The sequence below is a fragment of the Heteronotia binoei genome, chromosome 18 (genome assembly GCF_032191835.1).
Source record: "Heteronotia binoei isolate CCM8104 ecotype False Entrance Well chromosome 18, APGP_CSIRO_Hbin_v1, whole genome shotgun sequence".
Lineage (NCBI taxonomy): Eukaryota > Metazoa > Chordata > Lepidosauria > Squamata > Gekkonidae > Heteronotia > Heteronotia binoei.
Window position 1 is genome coordinate 510,175 of NC_083240.1, and position 23,421 is coordinate 533,595.

General features: G+C 51.1%; 1 protein-coding gene across 1 annotated transcript in view; it reads right to left on the reverse strand.

The window, feature by feature from the left end:
- EIF4G3 (eukaryotic translation initiation factor 4 gamma 3) overlaps positions 1 to 23,421 on the reverse strand; it is a 68,443-nt gene that overhangs the window by 40,379 nt on the left and 4,643 nt on the right. The window contains exons 2-8 of the mRNA XM_060259647.1: positions 22,120 to 22,248; positions 19,963 to 20,067; positions 15,454 to 15,549; positions 14,533 to 14,631; positions 12,304 to 12,336; positions 3,572 to 3,592; positions 1,953 to 2,132 (exon numbers count right to left, since the gene is read on the reverse strand). Coding sequence (XP_060115630.1) covers positions 1,953 to 2,132; positions 3,572 to 3,592; positions 12,304 to 12,336; positions 14,533 to 14,631; positions 15,454 to 15,549; positions 19,963 to 19,965 — 432 coding nt within the window. The 5' untranslated portion in view covers positions 19,966 to 20,067; positions 22,120 to 22,248. The remainder of the gene's footprint in view (positions 1 to 1,952; positions 2,133 to 3,571; positions 3,593 to 12,303; positions 12,337 to 14,532; positions 14,632 to 15,453; positions 15,550 to 19,962; positions 20,068 to 22,119; positions 22,249 to 23,421) is intronic.

Genomic DNA, 23,421 nt, shown 5'->3' on the forward strand with positions numbered 1-23,421 from the left:
CCCAAGGACTGAACACTCAGAAGGGGACTCGAAAGGTTCCAGTTTCATGGGCTGGCATGCAACAGCATTGCTAGTGGCTTTGCTCTGGAAATCAGCAAATGTTTTTCCGTGCTGTTCTGGCTACCCTTTATTTTCTCAATGTGCTTTTTACATACTTTTGTATTATCACTGCCAGGTAACAGTGGGACTTAAGACTGTGAAATCGTACCAGCCCCTCCCTCCCACTCAGCCACTTTGCCAGGCTGGTTCTTCTGGCTCCTCCTGCTTGCACAAAGGGCATGGAGATGGTGGCCGGGTCAGGGACCACCCCTGTGCTTGCTTTTCAGCTCTTACACTTTTTTCCAGTTCCCCCAACTTGCAAGCACTTAACATTTGCTTCAACTGCCAGAGGGGGCTAAGAACTTCCCACTCCACCTCTGGGTAGATCTGTTATGATGATTCTAATAAGACAAATCCAGGTGGGCAGCTGTATTGCTCTGAAGCAGCACAACAAATTTTGAGTCCAGTCAGGCACCTTTAGCACCAACAGACGTTTATTCAAGATACGAGCTTTTGCTTGCAAGCACAAAGAAATTAAGGTTAACATTTCATATATGTAAGGCAGATGCCTCTATACAGGTGAGCAGCAAATTAGCATACAACTTAATGAAGATGTTCTGACATATACAAAGACTAAATAACAATAAGTTTTAGAACAAATCAGTTCCTACTTTTCCTCAGTCTTCTCTTGCGGCAAAAACAGAACATATGATGAGGGAAGGGAGCTGCAGCCTAGGATCAGCAGAGGGAGAGTACATGAACACCTCGTTTCTTTAAACGAAACTAAGTCCTCGGGGACAGATGACAAGCTGGAACATGTCCAGAGGAGGGCAATGAAGAAGGTGAGGGGTCTGGAGACCAAGTCCTATGAGGAAAGGTTGAAGGAGCTGGGGATGTTTAGCCTGGAGAGGAGATGATAGAGAGGTGATATGATCACCATCTTCAAGTACTCGAAGGGCTGTCATATAGACAATGGCGCAGAACTGTTTTCTGTTGCCCCAGAAGGTCAGACCAGATCCAATCTTCATTAAGTTGTATGCTAATTTGCTGTTCACCTATGTAGAGGTATCTGCCTCTATATATATATACACACACACACTTTTGTTGGACTTAAAGATGCCTGACTTAAAATTTGCTCTACATAATCAAACAAAAGCATCTATATTTTAAAATATCGGCTACCGACGACAAGGCGGCTTCCCCTAACGGGGTCCTCTGTGGACATTCTGTTCTGAGGTCTTCTGGAAGTCCCACTCTGCAGGCAGACCAGCACTTTTCCCATCCTGGCCCCTGCAGGGCTGGTCTCCAGGACGCTGTGTACCAGCTAGACTGGTTAGACTGACCTCTTTGTGGACTCTGATCTACTGATCCTCTGGCTTACTGTGTTTTTATTAAGATTCATCAGTGCCTGTTTATATCAATTACTTTTAAAACTATTTTACGGACAACTAGAACAACAACAGGTGGTGCTCCAGCAGGGCACACTGTTACATTACAGGGCATATTTCTATCATTATATAAAATCCAAACTATTAATAAAGTATCTAATATTTTACTGCTTAATAAACCCAAATGAAATTGCATTTCAAACTTGTTTTGGAGACTAAGAATTAACCAACTTTGAGTCTTTTGACTGGGAAAAAACAACAACACACTCCTTTAAGCCAAATTATACATAAAATGCATCACTTTCATTTAGCGGTAAGGCTTAAATCACCTAATCGTAGAGATACTGCACAGACTTCCAGGTTTTTCCCAAAAATGTCTGCCCTTCCAACCCACTGCCCCACACAGAGGAATGTATTTCCTATCAGCACCCCGCCCCCGCCAAGCCTCCAGTGCTTTCAAGACATGCAGCACCCCTAACAGGTACAGTCCCAGGGCTTCTCTGCACCAAGGTCCTGCGGCCTTACCTGTGGGATGCAGTACTGGGGGCCCTGAGGCATGGGATAGGGCATCGGCAGGTGGTTCACCATCATGATGTGCTGATTGGTTTGATAGACAGCTGTTGGCGTTTGTGCCCCAGGACGGAGGGAAGGGTTGCTGTTCTGAATGGCAGCTCTAGGAGGCTGTATTTGAGGTCGCTGGAAAAACTGGGGATGGGGTAGGGGAACAAGAACATGAAGGTCTGGAAAAATCCAAATTCTTTTTCCTTATTCCCTCCCCCACTCAAGGACTTTTCCTTTCAATTTGTCTGATGCAAAAAATGGGAGATTTTGGGAAGCATTGAAACAAGCTCCTGTGAACAGAAGCTAAAAATTTAAGAGCCCTGCTGGATCAGACCACTGAAGGAGTCCATCTAGTCCAGCATCCAGTCCAACACAACAGCACAGAGAGGCCAAGGCCTGCCTCCTTGCACTGGTTCTCAGAGCTGTGCTGCCTCTGGAAGTGGAGGCTCTCTTTAGTTGCCACGCTCAGTAGCCACTGAAGTATTATCACCTCTGGAATGAATGAAATGGTTTTTAAGCTAAGAGCCTACTCGATCAAAAGGTGCAGTATTTTGAAACACTTGCATTTAATAGAATCTTCAGCAGTAGATAATGCTGATTCCCTTTAAAAGGGTGAGGGCCGGGTGGGGGAGAGACACACAAAAAGGTCCCCCAACCCAGTCCTTCCTGAAGCACTTTGGGGAGTATTTAAAAAACAATTTTGGGATGAGTGACACGCTTTTCCAATATATGGTTTTACTCAATCCAACCACATAGCGTGAAAGTATGTAAGACAATCTATGAGAGAACCTTGTCCCTGTGACTGCGAGCCTGTTTCTGTCGCAATATGCTATATTCTATTTATTAGGAAATTTGTTTTCTAATTGCCACTTGTATTTTTTCCTACTCCTTAGATAGCAAAAACTGGAATACATGTGTTAAAGTAGCATCAGTTGACCCAGTTTGCAGCTCCTTCGCAAGTACTGGGCACATTTGGAGTTTTGCTTGCAGAAAACCAGGCTCTTATGCCAAAAGGTATGAATGTATATGCCAAGTTACAAAAGATGCACTTTGTGTCGTTAACACAGTAAAATAAGTCTAGATGGGATGTGAAATGTCCTCATTTCCCGCACAGCTTTGTAATTTCCAGAAATGCTGCCTCCTTAGGAAGAAGGCAAAATGCTGTCACCCCCTGGGGCCCACGTGCCTGCTCCTCTGCCCCAGCACCTGGCCTCTCAGAGCACAGCTGAACCACCCACATGCACCATGACAGAAAAGCCAGAGCTGCTCCTTACATTTGGGGAGGGGAGCAGCAAGAAGGGAGAAGTTACGTCTAGGTGGGGCATCCCTAGACCTCCCCTTCCTTGGCCACGCACAACCTAGTGGAACCCTGTTGGTTCCCAGTTTATGATAGTTTTTAAAAACGTGGCAACCCCTTTCCACTACCAGGACTGGAACCATCGCTGAATCCCCTCCAATGCTTTCTGATGGCCTCCCCCGCCTGAACCTCCAGGGCGCAAAGGAGTGCGTCGTGAGTTAATGCAGCCCATAATCCATGACTGTGATCAAGAGACAGGCCATGCAGAACCAGTAGTGAAAGTTACCTGGATGGGTCTGAATCCTCCCTTCAAGAACGAAGCAAGAAAGCAGCAGGAAATAGAAAGAAAGCCAATGGAAGAGCTGACAGGTCAACAAGAGGAGGGAGGGAGGGAGGGGGTGGGAGGCCACATGCACCCTGACACCCTGCTGAGGCAGCTGCCTGGCACACCGCCTGGCCTAAACTGCCACCATCCAGTGCTTTCCAAAGTCCCTCTCCTGCTTTTAAAAACGGAGCCAACAGCCACAAGGAGGGCCTTGGAACCGGCTTCATGAACAGCCTTGTTCCACCCCCTCTTCCACCCCTTCCTGAAATTCTCCTCCTTCCCCCCAAGCACATCAAGTCCAGAGCAGCCTCCTCCCGTCTCCTCACATGTCAGGGACTCAAGCAGGAAGGGGAGAGAGGCACTGTGGAGGGTGGAGGACTGAGCTAGGGGGCTCTCAAGAGGAGGAACCCACTCTGGGGCTGCAGGAGAGGAGAAGGCAGCCTGGACCAACAATGCCAGGGGATCTCTCTGCCCTGCTTCCAGACAGCAGTGGCTGTGTTGGTCATGCGCGGGGTTGGGGGGGGGGAATGGTATCAGACTGGCCAGCAGGCTGCTCCTAATCTGGACATCCAGGTGGCTTCCCAGGCCCTGCTCCCTTCCTGGCATCCGGCCTTCATGGCCAAGGGACCCACAAGGAGTGGGGGGGGGCCCTGTGCAGTGGCCATGGACTATATGTCAAGCCAGTCACAGCTGGAAACACACTGTGGGCAAGCCTTCCATATCTCCTCTCCCTGGGAACATAACATGCCTCACAGAGCTACTGCAAGGAGGAATGGAAGATGCAAAACAACACAAGAGTATTGCAGCTGGGGTAACAGAATGACAGAATTCCTTCACAATTTAGGAGTTCCAATATATAGCAAAAGGATGGGAGAGCCCTGGGGACCAGTGGCAGTTCTGCCTCCAGCGTCATGAAAGGACAGGATCTGGCCCTGCCTCTCCCGGCCACCCGAATCAAGGCTTCTTCCACCATTGTGACAAACTGCCTGGCTGGCAGCAAGAGCTGCAACTGGGCAGGAAAGGAGTGACTCCCATACCACGTGGCGGGAAAGGGAGCGTACAAAATGCTTGAAGCAACTCCCCACTCACCCAAGTCCCCATTTTTACAACCCACAAGGTGATCAGGCAGGCCACGAATTGGAGGGCAGTGCAATGAGGAACACGGCATGCCATGGACTGCTCTTCTCCACGACAATTCAGTCACACCTCTGCAACTCAGAAAGGTTGCAGCCAATTCCCAATCAAATCACGCAGCCCACAGAAGAAAGGCCACAAACTGTCACAGCCAGCCTGCTGACACTCACAGTTGAAATTCACCCTGGCTTCTGCCTGGCCAACTGAATTCTTACAGTAGACTTGCAATGGACTACAGGGTGCTGCATGAATGTATGGCTTCAGGGGCCCAAGCAAGGCTCAAACACGGTGCCTTCAAAAGAGAAGCGTGGGAATACCTGAAATACTCGGCTGCAACACACAACAAACAGACTGCTAAAAATGCAGAAAACTGCTTCCACTGGAGAGCTCTCTCAAGACATAAGTGGCAAAACACACAGGGAGGGGGCAAGCAGGGCAGGGCAAAAAGTAGCTCGCCTGGCAACACCAGGGCTTTGCATGCCACAAAGCAGCACTGTGATGCAGTAGTTCAGGTCTCAGACTAAGCTCTCGGGAGACGCAACGAAGCTGGCTGGCTGGCCTTGGCCCACTCACACACATTCCGCCTCAACCACCTTGGGAAGAACCACGGGTGTTGCATGGCGCTTCTTGGGGGAGGGGGGGGGTTGCACAAGATGAACTGTGCCGCTCAGCCTCCACGTGCAACCAAGACAAGGGGAGGGCCTCAACACCCAATCTGGGTCACTTGCCTCTCCTAGCAGGCCCGGGGTCACTGAGAAAGGCCCCATATTCTTAGACAGGCAGACTGATGTAAGCAGCTTTCCAGAGAATGGGGCTTTCAAAATAAGCACCTTGAGATAAATCATAAGTCAATGGCTGCCCCCTCGAGTTCAGAATCACTGCACAAGAGGGTGGCTCCTTGAAGTAGTTCTGTTAAGCACCTAGCAACCCTACAACAAGTGCTGGATTCATAATCAAACCCTCTGACAGCCCCCAGTCCCCACATCACCCCTTGGCATATCCAACTGCAGGCCGGCCTCACTAGGAATATCAGCTTACAAACCATGACTATGTGCCACTGAATACTCTGCTGGGAATGGTCCACCCTGTCACAAGGTGGCACTGCCCATATGAAACTGTCCCACTGAAATTTTCTGCACTTGCCAACAGATCCATCCTCACCAGCTTTCCAGATGTTTTCACAACCTGACCCAAGGCCTGGATATGCACCTGAGCCAACCCAGGACCACTATCCTCCCTGCTCACAGGGGTCTCCACTGGTATTTTGCCCAGGTCCATCTTGGGGGGACTTCCCCATGCAGAGATGCAATCGTCTCCCTCCACTCCTGAGTTCACTGATAAAGGGTTCACCCAAATGGAAAGACCTATCAGAAGGTATTCTGCACGGCCAGGAGGGGAGCCCCGTGTCCTCCTTTGCTGGTGACACTCCGGTTTGTGCCTCGTGGTACACTCAAGCTTCTTGCACTGTGCTCCCCCTCCCAGTAGATGCAAGGACAAATGCCCATCTCAGCCTGGAGGGCCCGGGCTCCTTGTTATCTTGACTGCCCCATCTTGTTTCCAAACCACAGCCCTCCTTTCCCCTCCCTACTTCACACTGCCCGTTCCTGAGGGGTGAACCTGAATTCTCCTTTGCAACTTCCATTTCCATCCTGGCTCCAGGAGTGTGCCTCAGTCCACAAGTACTTTCTCTGCACAACATCTCAGCCCCTTGCTTGTACAGTAAGCCCTCCTGCCAGTGAGAAAGAGTCAGAGCACTTTGGCAACATTTTCCACAGCTGGAGCTCAGGGAGGCAGGTGGTGTGTGTTTAGGGAGAGCTTTGCCAAGATGCCTCAACTTGCCTGTCAATGGAGAGAACAAATGCCTAGCTGCATTTTGAACACAGCTTGGTTGGTCAGGCACCACTGAGGGAAGGAAGCCAGAAGACACTCCTGTTCTTTTTGAAGGCTTTTTTCACCTAGTAATGGCATATGAGATCTTATTTCCTCTCGTGGAATTAAATCCATGTTTTTTAGAATACATGTTGATGGTTAACTTCTCTGTCTGGGGTTTTCTTAATACCTTTTGCTGATCCAGGTCTAGCTGTGATCTTGTCACCTGGTTTTCCTTCTGGGTAACCGTCGGTCTCTCTTCTGTTTCAAGTGCAAAGGAGCTTGATGGAGGCCGTCACCAATAGCCCCTTCTTGAAGATGGTGGTCAGTCAGCTTCAAACTTCCTGGGACCCATTTCTGACTGGATTCTGGCCTGATTCTGGAACTGAAACTCCCCAGAAGCCCTAACAAGATGCCAAGGCGGGGGGGGGGGAGCTGACCTTGTTGACCCTCTTGGACATCACAGGTGCCTTCAGTACCCTCAGCTGTGGCATCCTCCTTTATCAAGCAGCCAAGATGAGCAGGGAAGGCACACTGCTCCAATGGTTCTGGACCTACCTGGCTGACAGCTGCTTCAGTGGGTTTGGCAGAGGTGCCCCATGTGCTTTTTAATATCAGCAGAGAATCACAGAGTGGGAAGGGGCCACGAAGGCCATCTAGTCCAACCCCCTGCTCAGTGCAGGATCAGCCTAGAGCCTCCCTGACAAGGGTCTGTCCAGCCACTGCTTGAAGACTGCCAGGGAAGGGGAGCTCACCACCTCCCTACATAGAACAACTCTTACTGCAAACATTTTTTCCTAATATCCAGTCGATATCTCCCCACCCTTAATTTAGACCCATTATTGCGAGTCCTCTCCTCTGCTGCCAACAGGAGCAGTTCCCTGCCCTCCTCTAAGGGACAGCCCTTCACAGTGAGCAATCATGTCCCCCTTCCACCTCCTCTTCTCCAGGCTGAACCTTCCCAAGTCCCTCTCAGCCTTTCCTCCTGGGGCTTCTTGGTCTCCAGGCCCCTGATCACCCTTGTCCCTCTCCTCTGCACCTGCTCCGTTCTGTCCACCTCCTTCTTGAAGGGAGGCCTCCAGAACGGCACACGAGACTCCAGGCACAGCCTGACCAATGCACCAGTGTACAGCAGAACTAGCACATCTTGCAATTTGGATATTATGCCTCTGCTGATACACTCCGAGATTGCATTAGCCTGTTTTGTTGCTGCATTACACTGGCTGCTCTTATTTAACTTATGGTCTACCCGTACCCCAAGATCTTGATCACACACACATTACTACTCAGAAGTCTATTCCCCCATCCAGTACATGCGCTCCTCAGTTTTGTTATCCAGATGTAGAACTCAGCATTTATCCTTGTTAAATTGCATCTTGCTCACATCTGCCCACTTTTCCAGTTCACTCAGATTTTGTTGAATTCTATCTCTTATCTTCTGGTGTGTTCACCGCTCTTCCCACTTTGGTGTCACCTGTAAATTTAACGAGTAGTCCCCTCCACATTCTTGTCCAGATCGTTTGTAAAAATACTGAAAAGTACCAGGCCCAGAGCTGAGCCTTGTGGCACCCTGCTGAACACTGCCCTCCATTCAGAAGAAATGCCATTGACAACTGCTCTTTGAAAGTGGTTCTCCAACAAGTTCCCTATCCACCTAACTATCCTAGAGTCCAGTTCACAGTTCACCAGTTTACTCATCAGAACATCATGAGGAATTCTATCAAAAGTTTCACAGAGATCCAGGTAAACAACATCAGCAGCATTCCCTTGATCCAGTAAGCTCATCACTTGATCAAAGAAGAAAATCAAGTTGGTTTGGCAGGACCTGTTGAAGACAAATCCATGCTCACCTCCTCGGATGGCCAAGTTGTCTTTTAGATGCTTGCAGGCTGATCCCTTTAAATCTGTCCCAGTACCTTGCCTGGAACAGAGGTCAGACTGACTGACCTGTAGTTTCCTGGGTCACCCCTTCCTCCCTTTTTTAAAAATTGGGATAACATCAGACTGACTGGCCTGTACTTTTTTGGGTCGTCCCTCCTCCCTTTTTGAAAATTGGGATAACATCTGCCCTCCTCCAGTCTTGTGGCATGTCTCCCGTCCTCCAAGAGGTCTGGAAGATGATGGACAAACATGAAACTGGTATCCTCTGTCTACAGTAGTTCTCCTCCTTTTAAGCGGAACCAGAGGAGAAATGGACCTTCCACAAATGAGCCTGCAGCAGCATAAGCTGGCCAGAGCAAACCACAATCCCATCATGGCAAAGTACACCAGGCAGGCTCTTTCTGAAGATGACTCAGAAGCCTCACCTGAAGATGCAAAACTGACACCCCAGGTCTGTGCAGGATACGAGGCATGCTGCACCCCAGTTCTGTAGGAGCTATACTGGCTGCAAGTCCTTTAGGACAGTGTCTCCCTAACTAAGGAGAGGGACCAATGGCAAGAGATGCCTCGCCAGGCTGGGCCAAGTGGTGCAGCTAATCCAGCATCCTGTCTCATGCTGTGGCTGAAGGATATTAGAGTCACAGCCCAAGAAGATGACTTTCAATAAAACCTTCCCACTAAAGCCTTCTGGTGACCAGCAGCCAGCAGTGGCTAGTAAGGGTCAAAGTTCTGACCCCTGGAAAAGACAGAAAATGGGTGGGTGACACCAGCTGAACCAGGAAAATACTCTGCACTTTCCCAGGAGCCATTTTCCATGCATTCCCTGGCCCTTGCAAGAAAATGTCCATGATTCTGGAATGAACATGCCACCACTTCCTAAGGCTCATGCACAACTTCTGCCCATCCTCTACTCTAGAGACAGAATGGGCAAGGGGTGCTCTTGCCACTGCAGGAGATAGTCCCAAGAGCCCACAGCAGTGCAGTCTTGACGCCATCCCCTTCAGCAGGGATCACAGCGGCAAAGTCAGCACTGCCTGTGGAACTCTCTGCCACTCCATTATCTGTGCTGGCAGACGATCATTCACCACCCTCCCTCTAGCCAGGCTGGCTCACTCAGCCAGTAGGGGGTGCTGACTTATGAGAGGGTTAGGGAACATCTCAGTTCCTGCTGGACCCCTTTCTTCTTTGGGGAGGGACGGTGGCTCAGTGGTAGAGCATCTGCTTGGGAAGCAAAGCAAAATGGTTCCCTCGCAGAGCCAGGTGCTGCTGAACCGGATAATGACAGGCTCTCTATAGGCAGGTATAAAACCTGGCTGAGAGTTCAGTGTGACTGCAATGTTGCCCATGAGGAGACATCCACTGCCCTCAGTGAATGGAACTGACAGTTTCTTGGTAAGGAAGCCAGGATTTGAAAGGGGAGGGGAGAAAAACTAAACCAAACCAGAGTAACCAGAGGGAAGAGAGAGTAGTTAGCTACCTGCTCCCCCAAGACAACTAGGCGGGACTGCTGAAGTCACCCCAAACCACCCCCACCCTCAGGAGGAGGATCCACCCCAGATTTCAGAGGTTGCTCTTCAGCCCTCTGCTGGAGAAGCCAGGCCTTCCTCCTCTGACTGGGAATGACCCAAGGGTTTCAGAAAGAGAGAGAGAAAACTGCTCCAAAGTGGAAACTATTTATTGAAGATTAAAACATATGCAGAAGTCAATCACGAATTTAGTATAAAGCATATATCAATCCAAAATTCAATACTTAAACATTGCGCACAGTAATTTTATAAAGGCTGTCCTTTGACGCTCTCATCAACCCTGATAAAGTAGGTGGCTGGCCAGAGCAAGAAGGAGCAAGAGTGAATTCACGCATCAAATACCTTTTTCCATCCACAGAAGCTAATATAACTTTCCATCACCTCTGTGACGAGCACATGACACACACAACAAAGCTCAGGCCTTTCCTTTCTGTCTCTCAGGGACTCAACCCAGCCTTGATTCCGCAACACTGAATAGCTGCCACCTCTGGGAAATCTTCTTCTTCTTCTGCAAGTGAAGCATTTTGCATCCTCCCATCTCTTACATGAAGACGTCTTCTACTGAACTGGACCCTTGGTCCACCATGGTCAGTCTTGTCTCTGATTGGCAGAGTCCCACTCTGACTCCAGGACCTCAGGACCACCTGATCCCTTCAGCTAGAGATACTGCTACGAACTGAACCTGGGACCTTCTGCATGCTGAGCAGATGCTCTGCCACTGAGCCCCTCCCCCTCCCTCCCCTTGAAAATGTCCACTGTTCTTCCACAAGGGACAGTTTACAGCCCTTGCCTAAAAGTTCAGTGTCACACATCTGTGCGCTAACACTCTGCCTAATCAATGATGGGATCAAGTGGGCTCAGTTGCTCACTGCCTGCATGCACACCTGCAGGAGATCCCAGGCCATGAGCCATGAGCTGGAAAGGGTACACAAGAGCTCTGGGACACAGAAGAGAAGCCTTCGCCTCCCCCGCCTTGACTGGGCCACCAGCTGCTTCCAGCTCAAGCACATGAGTCACACTGACCCCAAGCTGCCTCTGATACAGCAAGGGCAGGAAACCACTCTGGAGTCCCTCAGAGCCAAAGGATGACGGAGGGGGCACAAACACAAGGCAACCTGCACTTAAGAGCCAGAGAAGTCTGTGCTTCTGTGTTTCAAATGACCGAGAAAGCTCCAGGTGCCACTGGGGCTGCACTGGTGGGCATAGCTTAAGCACCCACGACATTGGAATGACTAACTGGCAGGCAGCTGGGTTTTCCTTGACCCCCTCCCTCCCAATGTCATAATACGTAGTTCTCAAACCCATTCACACCCAACTCTCCAGCCATTGCCATTCTCAGTGGAGCAGGCAGCTCCCCACTCCTCCTTCATGCCTCGCCTCAAGTCCTCAGAGGAGCTGATGTCCTCTTCCCCCCACCGTGCCAGCGCCTGCCACTAACGCGTCTCGTAAAACCCACAGAAGTAGCAGCCCATGCGCTGCCCTGCCCCGCCCCACCTCACCCTTACTGCTTCAAGTGATTTAGACCACCACCACCACCTCATGCAATGGTAGTGTGGGGGAGGGCAGGAATGTAAGGATTCTTTACTCCCTTTGGGGAGTTCAGGTGTGGATGAACCGCCCACCCCCCACTGGCAGCATGGTTTAATCTCAGCTGCCCTGGGACAGGTGTGGCATTGGGACCTGCCCCTGAACCACATTTACTCCACCTCTGGCATGTTCTGAGTCCCAACCTGCTGGAGGGTGGATGTGCAGAGAACCTGACAATGACCAACTCTTCTTGGTTCCCCCCAGAGGCCAGCTATAAGAGATCAGAAAGCCCAATGCCACTTGCCCGGTTTTCTTCTTGTTCCATTCAATATAGTCCTACTCTGCCAGGCTTGTGTCCCTTCAAGGGAGGAGGAGAAACAGCAGTCCTTGGAGCGCAGTGTGGCCCAGAGAGCTGCAGGCAAAGCTTTTAGGACCCTGTTCCTTGTGCTAACTGAGCTAACTACTCGGCGAGCATGCCACCCTGCCCACAAAGGCCCAAGCTCACCAACCATCAGCAAGCTCAGTGCTAGGAGACCAATTAAAGGGGTTGTTAATAAATGCAACAGGATTAGGAGAGGTCAGGAGAAGAAGACTCACTAGAGTGGGAGGGGGGTTAGGCACCTTCTGAGAGCAGAGTATGAAGCAGAAGTGGATTCCTAGAGATTAGTTGAGGCCAGAAGACAACCTCCCCCTTTCCCCAAACAATTAGCAGCAGATGGGGGGGAGGGTAATGGAGGGGTGAGGAGGGTACTGTACCTGGTGATGGGCAGGTCGAGGCCCCGCTGCAAACTGAGGAGAAGCGGGAGAAACAAAACACAAAAGGAAAGGCACAGAGAGTCAGAAACACCACAACAAAAGGCAAAAACGTCACACTGTATGCAAAATAAACCCACAAGGAGAAAATGAAGCTACACATTCAAAGCTTTGCTGCAGGACAGCGACAGACAGATACTGAGATCCCATAGGCTGACACTGCACTGCTCCAAAGGGCCTCCTCCTAGGGTATGCTGACAGCAGCTGCAAGGGGGTGGGGGTGGGGTGGGGGGGCAGGCTGCTGAGGCCTCTGGGCCAGACCACCTCCCTCTCTGTCTTCACTGCACAACTCAGGAGAAAAGTGCCACCACCCTGTCACTAGGCAGAAATAGCCTGCTATGAACAAAAACCCAATGCAGGGAACTGAAAAACACACAGAAAACACAGGAGCCTCAGCCACCTCCCAATCTCTGGGAGCAGGGTGCTCTTGCAGAGATGCAGTCTCCCCAAACATCAGAAGGCAGGACAGGCAGCCTCACTCATGAGCAAAGAGACCTACACAACCACGGCAGCCCCACTCCACTCATCAAGCAGGCCTTGATCCTTTTCCACCAAAGCCTCCCAGATATAACGTTGCCTGTTTCCTGAAGTGGAGCTGAACCAAATGCTTCAGATCCACTTTCTCAATGGCTGTTCTAGTGGTTCTTCTAGTGCCGCAGAATGCTGGCCACGCTGGCACAGGCTGAATGTGGCATCTTCTCTTGCCTCTGACTGAAGGGCACAAATAACTCTCGTGTACATCAAACCTTAAGCTCAATCACCCGGAAAGCCCCATCGGACCATCACAGAACTACATTACAGGGCAGATGGTGTCTGTCCACCCAACTCCAAGAGGGCAGCCCCCTCACTGTGCCCCAGGAAGACTCATGGCCAGCAGCTCAGTGGCTGGCATCTTACTCAAAGTCAGGGAAAGACATAGGTCTGAATAGCAAGTATGTTACCTTAGCAAAAATTATCTAGTATATTTTGTAGAACAACATTTGAGTTCAGTTTTATTTGTTGGTCCTAAAAATGCCAATGGACTCAAATTTTGCTCTGCTGCTTCAGACCAACAAGTCAACACACCTGAATCAAGTATAGTTTGCATCTGTAACCACTGGCTATTGGCTGCCTAATTTCCACCGACACCATTTCTCTCCCTATAAAAGAACTGTAAGCAACAGAACAAACTGTAGTCCCAGGCTGGCTCCAATCAAAACCAGGTTTCTTTTATCTTCCAGACGCAAAGAGCCCGAGACCCCAAACCCACCCTCCAGCCCCTGGCCCTGCACCCAAGCTGGCGCAGGCTGGCACACTTGCTGTTAGCAATCCAAATAGCCACTGGCTCTTCTTTCCCCCCAGTTCAACCATTCTGCTTCACTACCTAGGCTGCTAGAATTTGGAACCAGGATTCAGAACTAAAGAAAGGGCCAAATGTGCGACACAAAAGAACTAATAGGCAAAACCCCAAAGTCCATCCTCGCCTGGGATTGGCTGGTGGGGCTGTGCTGGTGACCCCTGATGGCAGAAACAGATGGGAGGGAAGCAGGCGTGGCTTCAGGTCCCTCCCCACCCCTTGGGCTGCACCTCTCCCTCCCTCACCGCCCCGCAAGCTTCCCATCAGCACACAAAGGGAAGGAAAAGTCAAAACAAACAAACCCAAACCCAGAACAAAACGCAGAAGCAGCTCCAGGCTGGCCAAGTTTGCCTTTGGTCTGGATTGGGGTGGTGGTGGTGAAATGTTATATGAACAGTTTTTAGTAATGGGGTGGCAAAGTCACGAAACGCAATGGATGGTAGAGATTGCACGCAGGAGGGTATCTGAGAAAGAATTGTTCATGACCACAGAAAAATGGCTGGCACCTAGGAGACAATTTCCTCCAGTCGCTGGGCACACCCCCTGCAATTTTGAGACTCTTCTGTTCATTCCCAATTCAACAAGAACCCCAAATCCAGGCTGGGAAGCATGCCAATCACCTCCAATTTTGTCACGTATTTTGGCTGCCCTGCCTCTACCCTGAAGGGCCTGATGCAGACCTGCGCCGGCTTCCTTGCAGAAAGCAGAGCTCAGTGCTTTTCTGTAGATCAGTCAACAATGCGGTAGGAACCGAAAACCAAAAAGGGAACAGAACTGAATGAGTGCCGTGGGCACAGCTGCCTGCAAGGAGGAGTACAGTTTGTCACATTGCTTACAATGCAGTATTTTATCCAGCCTCTTTCCGCCAAGGACCGGTAAACCGGACTCTGTTGCAAAACCTTCCTCCGCTTCCAGGGCTCTGTGCAAGGGCTGGGCTGTCGAGAAAACTGGTTTAGAGAGGCGGCTCAAAGCGAGGGCTCCTCTTGCTCTAGCCACGCACACTCAATCGGGCAGCAATGGGGGGGGGGATTCTTCCATCACTACCCACTCACAGGCTATCAAAGGGCTTGGACTCAGAGGGGCTGGGGGACCTTTTCAAAGGCAGCTCAAGGCAGACGGGCACAGAAAGAGTCAACGACAGCGGGCTGCAGAACACAAGCCTTGCCCCCCAAGGAAGACACTCCAGAATATCAAGCCACAATGTTCACGTGTCACACGCCTCTTACAAAGGCTGCCTCCAGAACAGGCTCCTCAGAGCCAGGCTTACTCACACACACTTATCCCGCTAGGCGGCAAGGATGAGCAGGACAGCCAAGGGAAGGGCACGCTGCTTCCGAGAGCCGGACGATGCACGGCCTGCAGCGACAGCAGATGAGACAGGGCGCTTGGAGCAGGCCCATTTTGCAAGCCTCTCCAGGAGAGTCCACGAGGCAATGACAGCGCCCTTGCCACCAAGGAAGTGCTTGTCTTTCGTGGGTTGCATGGCAAGCAGTGGGGAGAGCAGGTCCTGAGACTGAGAGGGTGAGCTTCTGGAGGACAGCTAGAAAAGCTCTGTATCCCCATCTTTATCAAATATTTCTCTGAAACGGACCATGGGGAGGAAGCCTCAGGGATGGAGCAGGGAACCCCTATGGCAGAACCACTACATCAAGGACACAGAAGGCAGTCCTTCGGCCACCTTCTTCCCAAGTAAGCTAATTTACAAAGAGTAAAAAGAGTACCAGAATGGTCAGATGAGCATAGAAAGGCTTCCTTACCGGAGAGCGTGTCTGAGGCTGTGTGCTCATCGTCTGAGGGGCCTGCTGATAGACCAATGTGGTCGGTGCTGCATTCTGTCCAGAAGGGTAAGGGGCCTGCCACAGAAAAGAGAAACATGGTGAATGGGTAGCAAGCAACAGCAGAGGACCCAGAACTCGACCTCTCAGAGCCCCTCCCCTTGCATCTTGGTCAGTATCAGCTCATGGGCCCAAGAGCCAAGTTCAAACCTGAGCCAGCCAAACTGCTTCAGTGGGAAATACACATTCGAAACATCCCCAAAACATTTATTAGAAATAGGGACAGCTGTAGATTTTATCAGATGGTGTCTGACTCGCAAGGAGAGAGAGAGAGAGAGAGAAAGTGACTCTCTCATCTCCCTCTTCAATTCTGAAGTCTGAATTTGCCAGTCTCAAGGGCCAGCCGAGGCTCAAAGACAAGCCAAAGAGGAGGAAAACCATTTGCCCAGCACTGCTGTCCAGCCTCAGAGACAGCCAGGATCCTTCACAGCTCGCAGTGTCTATTTGACCCTAACCCAAGAGTGTCCAGCAACTGAGGGCAAGGCATGGGTACCTCTCAGGGCACAGGACAACCACCCAGTTGGCCAAACTGATATGTGGTTTTAAAACAATCCAGGCGTCCCTGCCAATTAGGCTACCTTGCTAAATGCTCTCTCCTCCTTGTGCCTTGACAGAGCAAACAGCTTCGTTCCCTGGGCCCTTGGATACCTCGAGAACTTGCCAAGTCGGCACAGACAAGGCCTCCTGGGGACTGATCCATCCCTGCACAGGCAGCAGGGCAGATAAACAGAAAGCTTCTTGGAAGCCTCCTGCAATAACTCTCTCACGTTGCCCACACAATCAGCAGAAAAGTCCTCAAGCAATATAGGTGCCTGTGTGACCTTATTCCTCTGGCACCATAAAGGGCAGGTGCAGTAGCAAAGAGGCCTGAGCAGCTATTTGCCAATTACTGGCACACACCATGTGGCACACACCATGTGTAAGCTAGGGCTCTACGGGGGCTTCCTCCACAGAGGAGGGGCTTCCTCCACAGAGCCAGGACTCTGCATGAGCGTGCGCACACACATACCCCGGATCTCTCCATAAGCCACCACCTAATTCTCTTCCATCCAAGCAGATTGTTGACATTGTCTTTCCTACTGACTGCTGCATGAAAAAAATGGGGAAATGAATACACACAAGAATTGTCATTAGCTTCTTGGATATATTCTGCTTTTTAAAAAATGTGTCTGGGCTTACAAAACTCACTGGGCTTACAAAACTCACTGATGCTCAGCTGGTCCTGAGCTCTCACAAAATGATGGGATGGGAAAGCATGTCACACCGGTCTGACGGTCAGCCTGGGATCGGTAAGACCTATGTGGTAATGCCCACTCCGCCATGAAGTTCAGAAGGTGGACAACAGAAAAGCTCTGTGGGGTCAGGCCAGTGGCTCATTTAGCTCAGCCTCCCGATTCATACAGTGGCCAACCAGTTTCCCTGGAGGGCCAACAGACAGGGCGCAGCAGCCAAGGCCTTCCCCTTCTTTCCGACTGCCTCTACAGGCGGAGGCTCCCTTCAGCCACCATGGCTCCTCTAAATACCGCCTCATCCCCTTCAAACCCCATCCCTGCCTGCAGCCACCTTATCTTCCCATCTGTGAAAAGGTCTCCATTCTAACAGAGCTGATGCCAGGAACAGACACCGAGCCTGTAAACTAACAAGCTAAAGGAACAGTGACTGCAGGAAAGATTCCAAACAGGCTCTTCAACATCCTCCCTTCTGGGGAGGCAATTTCTCTCTGCAACAGGCAGCACTCGGCTCTTGCAGAAGCAGGGAAGCATTTGGCAGGCTCTTCACAGTGGCACAGAACTGCTGCTTGATGGGAAGGTCCACCGAGGCCCCCTGCCCACACCTATCTACTTCATCCTGCAGAGGGAAACTACTGAGCCCACCATGACACTGGCTGGGCCCACATTCTAAGCACTAGGCTCCATGCAAGGAAAACACACCTACCATTTATGAGGCTCAGTTCTCAGGCAGGCAGCGGAGATGACTCAAGAAGCTGCCATCTCTTCCCTCCCTCCCTCCCACCCACCCTCTCTCCAGCTCCCAGAGGTGACCTCCATCCAGCATAATTTCAGGGGCCTGTTTTCTCCCTGTGGCACTCCCAACTGGAGTAAAGCAGGATGTGCCTGGGGGTGGGAGAGGAGAGAGCCGTGGCACTGCTAAGGGAGATCCTTTCTCCTGCAGATGAGACCTTGTACAAGTCACACGCCTGCAGGGATGACCCGCATGCCTTGCACATGGGGTGAAGGCGCACGAGAGCAAGCCAAGAGGCCCAGAAACCACCTCTGTTTCACCCCCCCCCCCATCCTCCCGACTCCGTCAAAAGGAGAAACCAGGGAAGGATTATTTTTAGCTCCGTTTCCAAACTCACTGGCACCAAACCAGGCCTGCTGCACAACATGATCTCTCTCTCCCCATCCTAGGCTGAGAAGCAACAGGCAAAGGACAGGCTCTGCCAGGTCACACGGAGCCTGAAAATGCTGAGTCACGCTCTGCGCTTTCCCTTCCAGCTCTGAACAGCACAGTGGGAATCTCTGCCAGGGCCGTGTGAGTTCTCCAGGAAATCCACCCCCCCTTTTGCTGCAGCCAAAAAGCCCAAGACTCCAAGCAGGCCTTCCCATAAGCATCCCGTAGCCCCTCCCTCACATGGGTCATGCTTTGCTCAAGACTGGGAAGGACATACAATCCTCACCCAACTGACCCAGCAAATGGCATCCCGCCCCCCCCCCAAAAAAACCAGCTCAGCTGTGGTCACCTTGCCAGGCAGCACATTCAGCTTAAGGCAGAGTAGGCCAAGCTGGGGCTTCTTCTCAAGGTAACATCACAGACCACTGCTGTATCCTTGCTTCATTCCCACTACAACCGCAAGCAAGAGCACTTGCCTAAGGAAATCCACCACTGCCAGCAGCGCTGCTCTCCCTGCACCCATTCCAGAAGGCCTGAAAAAACGACTACCCAGATCACTCCATCACACAAAAAACACTGCAGTGGCCTTCAGGTTCTGCTGCCTGTGTCAAATTCTGCCACGCCAAACAGAGCAAGCGTTCTTTCAGTGGCTGCTTCTCAAAAACCTTCCTTTATAGCTCAAAAAATACAACCTTCAATCCTCCAAGCAGAATTCAGCCTGGCACCAACAAATGCTGAGTTTTAAGGTGTCTGACATACAGAAAGCGAAGAAAGCTCCCATCAAAGTTCTGCCCTCTAAGGACGCAAGAGGCAGAGGAAGCAATCTCCGGGATGCAGCCTGCAACCTGCTCCCACAGCCTCAGAAGCCAGACCCAGAGACCAACAGAAGCAGCCCTGCTGCCTGGAACATTCACACAGCATGGCAGATGCTCTTGAGAGCCACATCACCAATTCAAGAGGACAGTTTTCTCCTCCAGTCATTTGGACGCTGCACTGCTGTACCACGCTGAGAAACAAATGATTTTGTGCACTGGAGACAGACACCCATCAGCCTGATTCTTCAAAGCCTACCTTCAAATCAGTATTAACTGCGCAAGCTTGGGAAAAGCAAACAAGCACACAACATCACACAACATTTATGCAGGGCAAAGATGCAAAACATGGAGCTTGACTGACACCGGCCTTGTCAGTAGAGACTGCTGTGGGTGGCAGTTCACCCAGAAGAGACAGCCAGCGTGGCCATCAGGCTCTCGGAGGCCCCCGTTCCAATCCCCACTCTGCCATGGAAGCCTGCTGGTTCCATGAAAACACAGTGGAGTGGGAAATGTTATCACCTGCTTTGGGTCCCCATTAGGGAGGAAACAGAGGCACAAATGAAGTAAATAAAACCCTTCATTGTCAAACGGAACCACTAAACACCACCCCCCACAGGCCTGCTCTAAGAACTAAACCTTTTATTCAAAGCTGATTCTAAAGGGAGGAAAACACCTAGCCAGGGCCACAGTGAGCTGGAACTGGGGACCAAGACCGCTTCCAGGATCCAGGGACTCAAATCTCAAGTCACACCCCAAGCATCTGAATGCATTAATCCCCTTATGCTAGCCTGGGGAGCGGGGAGCAATGGGATGCCCAGTTCAGAGAGAGGTCTGGAGAGGCAAGACAGGCAGCTCATGCCTTGAAGCTTCTGGGCAAGGCTCCCCTCTGACAGCAGCCATTCAGAAGACCAGACCCAAAGGCATGCTTCATGCCTCTGCACCTGCTCTGAACACCTGGGCAAGAGCTGCAAAGCGACAGCACAGAACTCCTCCCATGCAGAAGTCCCACCAAAAAGACAAAGGGCCCACCTGCTCTTTGTACATCACAGGCTTTCAGCTCTACAAACCCAAGCAAGAGTGCACTGAATCTTCTACAATGAGTGGGGGTGGGGGCTCCCCTCTAAGTTGTGACACCCCCCCATACATGATCTCCCCCCTTCAGAAAAGAGAGCCAGGGCTTTCCAGCGGGGCATCACTTAACCTTCGTCCTCTTGTGACTCACCATCCCACATCCCAGAATCCTTTGCACCAGTTCCCTTGGATCTTCAAAAAGACTGCTGGCTCTTGGGTGGGGTGGAAAGCTTCTGTCCCTCCTCCCTCCTGGCTGCTGGAGTGAGAGTGAAAGAGAGCGACAGAGTAAGAGAGAAAAGAAAGAGCGACAGAGAGGGGAGAAAGGAGGCAGGGACAGGTGCTGGTACGTCAAAACGGCACGCTCCAGGCTAATGGGGGGGCCCTCCCAAGGCTGCAAGTCACTCAGGTCCCTTAGCTCCCTTTGAACTGACAAAGGAAAGGAACACATCAACAACAGCCCAGGGACATCCCCCTCTCCATTAGGGCGGGTGAGGCCTGCTGACAGACCTTCAAGCGAGGAGAAAAGCCCTCTCTGATCATCAGATGGAGTTTCTCTACCACTATATCCCATGGCTCTTGAAGTGGCATCTGGAAACCCGCTAGTGCCAAAGGAAAGGACTGCAGCATTCAGTTCATCTCGGATCTGCACTCCTGAACTCCAGCGGCCATCTGCTTCTCAGTGCCCACCTGAGAAGTCAAAAGGCTCCTCCTTTGGATAATCCTCCTCCCCACCCAGACATTCCAGCTCCGAAGCACCATGGGAAACAGAGGAGGCAGCTAGAAGGATATGTGCAGGCAGCCTTTCAGCAGAACATTTAATGCAGCCAGCTACTCCAGAGGAAAGAATGGGGGAGGGGGCTTCTCAAGAGGCAGGAGGCTGAGAAACTTCCCTACACTCAGAACAACATCCCAAAATTGAACAGGCGTGACCTGATCAGATTTTATAGATCTGCTGCCCTCTGTCAAACGTGGACTGCACTGGAAGAAAGCAATACCTATCACGTTGTCACTGAGAACCCTAACAAACCCAACGGGGCGAAGATATAATTGCCCCCATGATTGCTGAGCAGCCATCCCTTCCCCTCATTTTGTTGCAGGCAAATGTCCAAAATTGCCCGGATCAACCACACACACCCTCAGGATAACCAAGGAATGGCCCTCTGGCTCATGGGCACAAGACTGCCTTGGGAAAAGGTTCCAAATGGGGGACCAGAGTCTGAAGGCCCTTCACTCTGGGCCCCGGAGGAAGGGGAGGGAGCTGTTCCTCTGCCTCCTTGGTGGACTGCCACAGGAGCTAGCATGGCACCTCTTCTGGTTCCTCTGCTCTCCACAGCACACACCTGCTTCCCTGGGAAAGTGCCTTCCCCCGCACAAAGCACCACACAGTCCTCATGTGTTAACATATCTGGCAGCAAGACCTCAGCTGGACTAGGGGAACATTCAGCACAAGCCAAGCCCATCGAAAGGGTGCAGCACAACCCCTTCCAGTGGCCAGAGGCAGCAGATGGGCAAGACTCTCTCTGGCACCCAGCCCTCCTTTAGCCCCCATGCCCGGAGCTCCTTTGGAAATCGAAGCGGTCCAGATATGTTCCACTGTGATGTCCAGTCCTGTGACAACCCATCCCAGAACTGCTGCTCAAGCAAGGAACTACAGAAATGGCACTTCTCCACAAAGAAGGGACTGATGCCTCTCCACCTGTCTTATTACAGGGGTGCCCCAGGCCCCAATGCTCCATTTCCAAGGAAAAGGGCTCAGTGCTGAGCAAGCTTCCTGCCCCCAAGTCTTCAGCAGTGCACCCCTGGCCAGCGAGTCTCCTCACCTTTTCCATAACCCTCCCTCTTTCACAACCCTGACATCTTCAAAAGTCCATTGCTTTCTTCCTGGAAATACTGTGTGGAGTAACTGTAGATCGTAAGCTTGTAAGAACAGTACAGTTCTCAATAACATGCACTTTCTCATCCATTCATACTGCTATCTCTGTACCCCCCTCTTGACATTTAATAGGCATTTAATATGTTGCCACTGCAGGAAAAGGAAGTGGTTTGGCAACAGGCAGGGCATTTAAATCACTGCTGCCAGCCAGAAAGTGTTTCGGAGGACACTCAGACACCCCTGCACAAGGGCCCACCCCACCCCCCAGCCACTTCTCCTTCCAAGAGAGGCAGCAGCAGGACAAGAGACAGCAGCACACAGACAGACAGAGTTTGCACTGCACCAGCTGGGCCTCCTTCCACCCCTCAGTCTCCCCTCAGCTCTCAGAAGGGAAACCAGGGCCTGAGGAAGGGGCGACCCACACACATCTCTTACCTGGGTGAGCCCGGGAGAGGCTGCGTGTCCGGGTGGTGTTGCAGCAAGGGCTGGGTGGCCCTTGCTTAGTTCATGTGCAGAGTACGGGGAGGGGGCAGGGGGCCCCGGCTGTCTTGCAAGCTGTGTAACCTGTGAGGAGATAAACTGTTAGTAAAAACCAAAAATTAGTGATGCTGCCTCTAAGGAAGGGCGCTTACATGCTTTGGCCACACATTTAGTGAGAAAAAACAAGCTGGCATACTCAAGAGGAGGAAAAGGCAACCATCGCTGGAACCTCACAATGCAACGCAGACCTGGGGTACATCAATGCATGCGATTTCACTTCTCCTACGCTCAACAGGACAAGGGACAGCCCTCCCCTCAGTCAGGGCAATCCCTGCAAGACCTGGATCGCTGCCATTCTCTCAGTCCACCTCATGCACAGGATGGATGCTGGGGTGGGTGGGATCAAAGCCACCATCTGACTGCTGGCAATAAACAGCAGGACTTGGGACACCAGCTCTCCACACCGGGGAGGGATAGGCAGGTGGGCCAAGGTGCTTCTCAATGGACCCTGGTGATTCAGGTAAAGGCAAAAAGGGTGGGCTTAAAATCAAGACCATTTAAATCACAAGGAAAAAAGGCCAAATCATATTTCCTCTTTTAGAAACTTATATCTTTCTAACAAAGACACACAACTAAATGACTACCTAAGCACAGGATCCAAATGGCAGGCCCTGGTCATGCAACCCCGAGACTGTGAATGGGATCAAGGGTGAAAATAATGGGCTTTCATTTGAGTCTCCGCATACACTGAGGGACTCAAAGCCACAGAGGACACAGTCTGGGGCAGAATTAAGCGCCCAAACTTTTTCAAAGCCAGGCAAGGCATTACATTGTTTCTCCGTGACATACAAGGAAAGTTCCGTGTTTCTGGTTGCTAGTGTCATGAACATTTGTCAAAATAATAAATGCATCACCTATTATTCCACATTTATACAACTTTTTGCCTCAGAAACAAAATATTTTCTTACACGGCACGTACTTTCACATAGTACAGCAGGCTTTGACAGTGGTATGGTTTTAGCATTTAATACATTGCAGATTCCATTTAAAATATAACCTTTTAAATAACTGCTTGTTATACTGGCCGTGAGCTCACAGTCTGAATAAAACTTTGTTGGTCTTCAAGGTGCTGCTGGACTCTAACTTTGCCACACTGCTTCAGACCAAGACGGCTGCCCCCTTGGATCTATCTAGTTGTTATACTCCACAGGTCAAACCCAGTACTTTAAATTGGGACTGGAAAGACAACCAGGGAGC